The sequence below is a fragment of the Oratosquilla oratoria genome, chromosome 4 (assembly GCF_046742065.1).
Source record: "Oratosquilla oratoria isolate Oo_2021 chromosome 4, ASM4674206v1, whole genome shotgun sequence".
Classification (NCBI taxonomy): Eukaryota; Metazoa; Arthropoda; class Malacostraca; order Stomatopoda; family Squillidae; genus Oratosquilla; species Oratosquilla oratoria.
In genome coordinates, this window is record NC_134780.1 from 60,452,283 (window position 1) to 60,462,282 (window position 10,000).

Here is a 10,000-nt window from a genome sequence, read left to right on the forward strand (position 1 = left end):
TCGACATAAGACAACAGGGACAACTGCACCGTAAATACGTGCAAAAATACTTAACATCAACGGTGAAGAAAAATTAAAATATAACACAGAATCAGAGGAGATTGTTAAAAGGGAACTAATAGAAAACCAACTCATACTACAGCCACACGACCATGTAGATTTCACGCGATTTACAACCAGCCTCTACCTCACAGAACAAATCACAACAAACGAGGTGAAAACAATTATCAAAAGATTCAAGAAAAAATCCTCTAGAAAGAAAGATAAAATACTCGCACACCTTTCCAACATCATGGTCGATAGATTAGCTCTCATCTTTTCGGCTATTCTAACCACAGAGAATTTCCCAACATCATTAAAAAATAACATGATTACCCTGATTCCAAAAACCGGGAAAATCACCAAATATTGTAAAACATTTCAGCCCAACTTATCACTCGAGTTATCATCAAAGATACTAGAAGAAATAATCAACATAAGGCTTAGACAGAATCTCGAAGATGAAGAACTAAACAATTCCAGGGAATATGGATTACGACAGCACCGTGGAACAACCACCGCCATTGTAAAAACGAATGAACCTATCGCCGACGCAATGTCAGCACGACGCCGATGTATATTAGTACTTCGTGACGTCAGCAAAGCGTTCGACAAGGTTTGGCATGATAAGCTGAAGCTCAAAATAATCCGATTACAGCTTCCAGATAAACTAACAAAACTCCTTTGCGGATTTCTAACAGAGCGCACATCGATAATAAAATTAAGATAACACAAAAGGGATCAATTCGTCCTTAAGAGCGGTGTACCTCAAGGATCATGTCTTTTGCCAGCATCATTAACGATGTACAAATTAAGCAGCTATTCCCCTACAGCAAACAGCGACTACAAAGGATTACAAAGGCGGAGCATGCCGACAGGAGACCTTTTGATCCATATCTAGGTCGGATGCGAAAAAAAAATCATATTAATAATAAAATAATAAATAAAACTGATAATGTAAATAACAAATAAAATACATAAATAAATGCATAGGTATAGTTAAATAATAAACAAACAGGTAAATAGTAAATAATAATAAATTGACATATAACTAATAATAAATGAAAATCAGACAGACAAATGATAACAAAACAAAAACAAATAATATAAGATAAATCATAATCATTACAGCATCTTACTTAGGTATTTATCTAAATGATTCTTAAAGCTTCGAACTGAACTACATTGCACTACCTGTGCAGGAAGTTTATTCCATTCATTAACTACACGGTTGGCAAAGTTGTTTCTACCTACTTCCAAATTGAATCTATTTCCGGAGAGTTTAAGACCATTGTTTCTTGTCTGATTCTCATTCAATGTAAAAATTTGGTCACTTTTGATGTTGTCAATTCCCTTTAGAATTTTAAAGATCTGTATCAAGTCACCTCTGAGTCTACGCTTTTTTAGGGAAAACAGATTCATATGTTTTAGTCGATTTTCGTATGATTTATTTTTTATATTTGGAATCAGTTTTGTGGCTCGCCGTTGTACTCTTTCCAATCTGTCAATGTCTTTAATGAGATTCGGTGACCATACGGAAACAGCATATTCCAAATGTGGACGAACTAACGATTTATATAGCTTGTTAATGAGTGATGGACTTTTGAAATCAAAAGATCGCGCAATCAGTCCCAGAATCTTATTTGCTTTCTCAGAGGCTGAAATACACTGCTTGGATGATTTGAGGTCGTTACTGATAATTACGCCGAGATCTTTTTCACTATCCACTTTTGTTAACGAATTTCCAAATAACTTGTAATCGTACTTACTGTTATTTTTACCTATGTGCATTACCTTGCACTTACTTGTGTTAAATTTCATTAGCCACTTTTCAGACCATTGCTGTAATTGATCTAAATCTTCTTGAATATCTAATTGGTTTGAGTGATCATTTGCCACTCCGCACAGTTTTGCATCATCAGCAAATTTGGAAACAGTAGATTTTAGTCCATGGTCTATATCATTTATATATACTATGAATAGAAGTGGCCCAAGAACGGAACCCTGAGGAACTCCACTTGCAACACTTTTCCATCTAGAAGTTTGTCCATTTAAAACAACTCTCTGTTTTCGATCATTCAACCAATTACTAGTCCAACCTAATAGGCTACCACTTATTCCATGCAAAGCTAATTTAGTAAGTAGTCTTTCGTGTGGGACGGTATCAAAAGCTTTTGCAAAGTCTAGATATACTAAATCTATATTGTTTCTTTTGTCATAATTCGAGATAACTGTGTTGTAGAATTCGAGTAAGTCACGCAAGAACGTTTCCGTCTGAAACCATGCTGGCTATCATTTATCAAACGGTTACTTTCTAAATGATGTTCGATAGCATCTCTGATGATAGTTTCCATTATTTTTCCTACGATTGAAGTCAAACTTATAGGCCTATAGTTATTTGGTTTCTTTTTGTCACCTTTTTTGAATATGGGAGTAACGTTAGCTAGCTTCCATTCTCTTGGGACATCTCCGGATATGATGGATTTCTTGAAAATAATTTCTAATGGAACAACAATCTTATTTTTCATTTCCTTTAAGATTCTTGGATGCCAACCGTCAGGCCCTGGTGTTTTATTAACTTTGAGTTTGTCTATACACCTTTTAATTTTTTCTTTTGTTATATTTACCGTACCGAGTAAGTTTACCCTAGACTTTTCACAGGTTTCAGTTTGGAATTCACCTTGAGGTGTTTCGTTTACGAATACCGAGCTAAAATAATTGTTTAAGATATTACACATTCCTTCATTTGAATATTCAAGTTGACCGTCAGCAGATAATAGTGGACCAATGTGATTCCGAACAACCTTTTTATCTCTAATGTAACTATAGAATTCTTTGGGATTCTCTTTGGATTTCTCAGCGATGTTCATTTCGTATTGTCGTTTTCTTTTTCTTATTGTCTTTTTTAAATCTCTCTGTATTGATACATAACTTTCATAGTCATTAGATACACCCGAGCACTTATATTTCTTATAAGCCTGTCTCTTTTTAGCAATACTTTTTTCAGTTTCTTTGTCGAGCCACTTTGGGCGAGCCTGATTTGACTACTTAATGTATGCGGACGATATAACACAAATCATAACCTATCCAGGAATATCAACCAAAATAATGGTGAAGCAAGCAGAAACAGCAATCATGGAATTTGAAAAGCAATAGAAAATAAAAACCAATAAATCCGAATTCGAAGTGAACCAATTACGAAGTTCATCCCGACAGTAGAAGATAAGATCATAGAATACTCCAAATCTAGCAAACTATTGGGACTCAGAGTGACCCAGTGGGACACACTGACCCATGTCAGCGACAGATTAAAACAGGCCAAAGCCACCGTGGTAAAACTAAGGTGATTTAAAGCAATGTCAGAGAAAGTCAAAGTACAACTATACAAAGCCTTGAGAACAGCTATAGAATATTCATACGTCCCTCTCAACACCATAGAAAATAAATGAGTGAATAAATAAAACAAAATAAAATTAAATAAGATTAAATAAAAACAGCTACAGAAACTACAGAGTTTTCAAGCCAAGTTCCTCAGATTTGTAAGCGGTTAAACTCTACCATTTCATTAAACAGTTAAAGTCCACGAAAGAGCCAATACAACCACTCAGCATCAGATTCCACCGCACGATGAATGGAACCTGGAACAAATTACTTGAAGACCCCAGAGCATTTGAAAGGAAACTAACGACAAGAAAGAGCTCAACCCCATGGATAGTGGCGAAAGAGTCCATCAAGAGCCCAGAGACAATCACCACAACCAGTACATTAACGGGATTTATGTTTCTGTTAGCTCTCCTATAGATTGTCCTTCAGTTCGGTCTTTCTCTTTTTCTCCTTCCCTGCACGTCAACCTCTGTTACTCTTCTCCCCACATATGTCTTGTTACTTCGCACCACTTGGCCAGTGTAGTCTTTTATCTTATATCTTGACTACTTTTGTGGATTATCTTATCTTCTTACTCCTGGTATTATCCATTTTCGTTACTCCATCAAACGGTATAATCATTTTATTCTCTCTACATCAAACTTATCGTACGCTTCCTTCCCTGTTCTTCCTTCAGCTCCATATTTCAGTGTTAGTTTTGTTACCGTCTTGTATACTCTTCTCTCAACGTTTACTTTGATTCTACATCATCACTAGCTACTCCACCTAGACTAAACCCGGTGTTATCTCTTCGCCCCGATTTCTCTCCTCAGCAAACGCTGAACCTGAATATTCAAACTTAACCATTATCTTCAACACAGTCTTTTGCACACTAATCAAGGGGCCTTGATCTCCATTGAACATTGGTATTCAGGTATCTTTCTGCTCTGCTTATGCCCTTTGTCTTCCATAGCCATCCCGTTTTCAAGTGCCTTAATTCTGAATTATTTGCATATCTACTGGTGCAACATAGCACAATGTCATCACCAAACAGCATGAAGCACAAAGACAATTGATCTTTTATTTCATGAGACATGACAGCTCTAATTAAATTCTAAAGAAGATTCATTATATTAAACCAACTCCAACTGGTATCCATTCCAGCCAGCATTCCAGGTTCATATCTTGGATTGTTCACGAGCGCTTCTTCGGTACTACCTTTTCTCTCATATACCTCTAGGCTCCTTGACGTGTAATTATAAACTCTACACAGTCCTTTCTGATTTTCACAGTGATGTTCTATCAGCATCAGTATCACTATCACTGTCACCCTAATGTTACCATGTATCATCATCACCATAATACTCAGTCTCCTTCAACATATTATGTGCCTTCAGGACCAGAATACGCCATTAATAAACGTCTACGATAATGAGAGAAGTCTAATTGACTTCAGGATAATTATCTGCTACTTTCTCCATTCCAGACGGTGACGCCATAAGAGACATCCATTTATTTTGTTTATATGGAACTAGTTGGAGAAACACAAGCACTTAATCCACTGGCTCTTGGTGTAAGTTTCATGTCCATATTTGTCCCTTTCCAGGGGGGGGAGGTTGGAGTTTCACAAGCTGTCTGTAATTCGATAATTAGTATTACTAATTATAATTGGATACCTGGCGATTTAATCAATGATGAAATGGTTTCTAGGAGATTAAGAAACAGAATGTATAAGTGTGGGATATACGAGAAAACAGGTCGAGAACTCTCGAACTGGTACTATTTCCACGAGGTGTTACCCTCAAATGAATGAAATAATATGTGACGTAATCGCCGGGCCTTGGCCAGAATAAATTCTCAAAAGTACTATCTTAACACTTAATTAAATATTTTTCTTTTCTGGAGTGTATCTGTCCAGAATGAAATTATTTACAGGAAGCCAAGATAAAGTATATGAGGCATATACTCGTAGCAGAGACAAGTATTTGATTTCATACATTGTTAGATTTTATCGGGACAGATAAAAGATGGTTTTGTGCACTCGAAGGAGTTTATTCTATACAGCTATGAGTTGCACATATCTTGTTGTGGAAACTATTATATGAGTTTGTGTGGCAGTAGAGGCGAGGGGTGGACCTCGGTCTAAACACACACTATCAATCGAGACTCCAAAAACATCTCCATCAGACTCTCAAAGGAATATTAGTTTTCTGATAGTTGGAGCAAGCAAGTGTGTAAATATACTACGGTATTGGAAGTGTTAGTGAGGAGGAAGGCGCCCTTTTCGGGTCCAGGAATTTAATTTGCAGCTTTTATTTATACAGGATATGGCCTTCAACTTATTTGTCCTCTCCCTCACCTAAATTTCTTAAGTCAGCCACTGAAAGGACAGTGGGGAAATCTTGTATCTTCTTTAACCTATTCTAGGGCCATCCTTTCACTAAGTAAAACTACTTGACAACTTCCGGGACAGCTTCTCAAGCCCGTCACTGAGTTGAAGGGGTTATTCACCCTACGTGACCTATGTAGTGGACCAGCGACATAAGAAGTTCATAACTGCAGCCCAGGTCAAGTAAGGGGTCATTCCGGTCAACTGTATATAAAGGGTTCAGGGTTGTTAGAGCAAAACCTATGGAATACGCTACAGTCGTTATAAATTTTAAACGTTCTCTCAATTCCCCTTCCTTACGTTTCCGTTCTTTTATCTGGCCACTGTTCTTTCTCTCCACCTCCGTTATCTTCCTTTATCCTTCTCCCTTTCGGAGAAAACTCTGAGAAAGAGGCTTTCAACTGAATATTATATATTCCAGGAATAAGAAGCACAGAAGAGAAACTACTCCAGAAGGATTCACCATTCTTAGTATAAACCATCTGCTGGGAAATTCTTCCTCATATCAAACGAGATCGCTTAATGATGTCTTGAATGTACGAGTACATATAACGTCAAGCATTTTTATTTGAATTTTAGATCAACTAACTCAAAGGTCGGGCAGGTGAGCAATAAAATTTAACCCTGGAAGATGTAATCATCCACACAGATGAGATCAGTATCACATAACACAAATTATAATAACAATAACGATGATGGATGATGAATGATGTGATGATGATGATGATGATGATGATGATGATGATGATGATGATGATGATGATGATGATGATGATGATGATGATGATGATGATGATGATGATGATGATGATGATGACGACGAGGACGACGACGATGATGATGATGATGATGATGATGATAGAGATGATCAAGACGACGATGACGACGACGACGACGACGACGACGACGACGACGACGACGACGACGACGACGACGACGACGACGACGACGACGACGACGACGACGATTGTGAGAATAAACACCTTGTGAGATCGAAACCTTTATTAGTACTACGTTTCGCTTGTTACAGCTTTTTCAAGTACAGACATGACACACACTCTGAGCACATACTTGAAAAAGCTGTAACAAGCGAAACGTAGTACTAATAAAGGTTTCGATCTCACAAGGTGTTTATTCTCACAGTCTTGTCGGCTTTTGCCATTGTGATTCACGACGACGATGATGATGATGATGATGATGATGATGATGATGATGATGATGATGATGATGATGATGATGATGATGATGATGATGATGATGATGATGATGATGATGATGATGATGATGATGATGATTGATGATGGTGGTGGTGGTAGTGGTAATGGGGAAAAATTATATCAGTGATTGTTTTTGCATTAATCTTAGACCACCTGAGAAAACAATTACGATTCTGACTACACAGATTTCATTATAATTGATATCCAGACCATTACAGTGAAGAGGTCCTGAACAACTATAAAAGATAACGTGAAAATCTTCAGAATTTTTTTTACATGTTTTATAAAACATTGAAAAAAAAAGACCCGCAGGACACTCGAAACAGAATCTTAAAATATTAATTAGAATTGATAGTATCATGATAATTCCATTTCCATCACTCATCAACTTACCCTCTCCTTCCCTGTTCATAAAAAAAATATTACATTTTTACCTCCTCCCCTATTTTAGACGATATCTGATCTTGTCTCTTCTTCCGTCCAATTCACTTCTTTCCTCCGTATGAGGCAATGACTGTTTAAGTTTTAATGTATTTAGTCACATCCTTACACACAAGAGTCACACTACATTCTATGGTTACGGAAAAATCTTCATTCTATTAAGAATGCTGATCAATTTTACCGTCTACTGTTCCTTATTTCTACTACCTTCTCTAAATCTCCTTTGCCACTACAAAATACTCTTTTCCTCCTTTTCCTACATTCCCTCCCTCCTTCCATCATATTTCAGGGAAAGTAAATCTTGGGTGATAAATATCATGACGCTACGTGCCCTTTTGGAATGAAGTGTTTTTTGGCAGAAGCAATTTAAAAGCAGTCCATCTCTGGTTTGAATGTTTATAAAAGTTAATTTATATTTTCTTGTTTTGGAACTGGCTAGCTATACTAAATCCCTGAACTTGGGCAGGATAAGTTGCATAAAATATGCCATAACGTTATAGGAAAAATTTTCCGCCTTCATCTCACCTTTCATAGCTTTTGAACTCTTTCAGCACGGTAATGAATTTCATTGACAGACGCCAGTTTTAACCAAAATCCCAGGCATACACGAATCCAAACCTCAGCAGAATAAAATTGTCTGTGTGCCTTGTGTTGAAGGAAGTAATATCGGAGCTGCTCTATCCGCCTTTTCCTCACTCTCTATTCCTTTTTTTTTTCGTGTTAATACTATCTGTCATGTTTTAAGCAGCTGGGCTATGTTGGATTTTAGGTAAATAATAATTAATTCCTTTAATGCTATTGTGCATTGAATAAATTTTGTGAGAAACACCAAACGATTCACTTTTGCTTATGAGTAAAACCCGGCTAGAACTGGCTCCAGTGTCTAAACATCGTCGAGACCAAAATGTTCTTAATCGTCATTATTGTACTCTAATTTCCCCAAGTAGCTCTTCAAGGGAAAACAATGATAAAGAAAGCGAAAGGGTAGCTATAAAAAGGTACTGAGAATCACCATGGGGTAAAAAAAAATCCAAGTTTGTTCTCAAGGACAATAAGATCATCTTGTGTTGGTCACATCAAAAGACACACAGTTCCCCCAAAGTATTAAAATGGCCAAAGAAATTACATTTAATTAACTGTCTTTGATTTATGCAACCTGAACATGACTATCTATTCACTTACGAATACCAAGACACTATTCCTCCTCACCTTTCAGAACTCTGTAAGTTCGAAGATTCTCTGCACTTCTGGCTTTCCGACAGAGATCACGGCACCGGAGAGGTACCGTGGAGATGTAGTCAGGTGTCAAGGTCCCACCCCGATCTGTCAGATACCTGTGGTCTTGAAGCCTGGACGCGGAGCACCTGTGTCCTTGTGAGGATAGATCTAATCGAGGGTTGCTCTGCCGGCAGGGTGAGGACACAGGAATCTGATTTCAATAGAAAAAGAAAAGAAAATAGAGAATTACTCATTTTATTAGGAATACAACTCATACCCAGAACGTTTTGAAAAATAAGCGTTCTCAAGCAGAGCATTTTCATTGCAAGGTTCTATTAAAAGACCTATTGGAGTGCTACGGGTCCGGAGCATCTTTTGACTCCGAGAAGAGACCACGAGAATAGACTACCTCAGAGGTACAGGTGGAATTGAAAGCAAGGTTATTATGTTTGTGTGCGACCCAGGGCTTTCCCTCAGTTAATGAAGAGGACGATGTCAGGGTATCCCACGATGCTGCCTCCTTCTTCTAATCTGGTACTACACAGTAGAAGCTTTGGCCTCCTTTTTCATCTACTAAGACGAATACACATCTACAGAATAGTATTTGGCATATACATACGTACATGTATATATACATATATATATATATATATATATGTATATATGCATATATATATACACACATATATATATATATATATATATATATATATATATTCTTTTTTCAATGAAAAAATACGCGCGTAAATAGAAACATATATACATGTATATATTATATATATATTATATATATATATATATATATATATATATATATATATATACACTTTACCATTTTTCCTCAAGAAACTTGACGAATAGAAATTTTAAAAAACTTAGTATATTTCTTCCACTGTAAACCTAGTGAATACAAATATACAAAATATTATTTGGTATTCCTTTCCTTCAAGAATTTTAACGAATACAAATCTACAAAATATTACAGGAAATTATTCTTTTTCTTTAATTTTGGTATGATCTGAACATTTCTTGCAGTGTCTAGATGGCTTGTGAAATATATATATATATTTTTGGAGGTCAAAACCATACAGTGATCAAAAAGAATTGGAATATCACAGAAAATATCTAAACAATTTTTATCTTCCTGAGGCTCTTGCTCTCCTCTGGGTATATCGCAATTCCACCATTAAAATAATAAATCGTATTTTATAACATATCTGAGCGAAACAATTTATAATGTACGTGCTTAACCTTTACGGTATTAAAGACAACGAATAGACACACGCATAGACGATACTCGCGCGCGCGCGCACACACACACACACATACACAC

At 36.6% G+C, this 10,000-nt stretch overlaps 1 protein-coding gene across 5 annotated transcripts in view; it reads right to left on the reverse strand.

Moving 5' to 3' along the window:
• LOC143024880 (uncharacterized) overlaps positions 1 to 10,000 on the reverse strand; it is a 608,334-nt gene that overhangs the window by 19,137 nt on the left and 579,197 nt on the right. For all 5 annotated transcript variants that reach the window (XM_076184232.1, XM_076184231.1, XM_076184229.1 and 2 more), the window contains one exon: positions 8,659 to 8,878. In XM_076184232.1, coding sequence (XP_076040347.1) covers positions 8,659 to 8,878 — 220 coding nt within the window. The remainder of the gene's footprint in view (positions 1 to 8,658; positions 8,879 to 10,000) is intronic.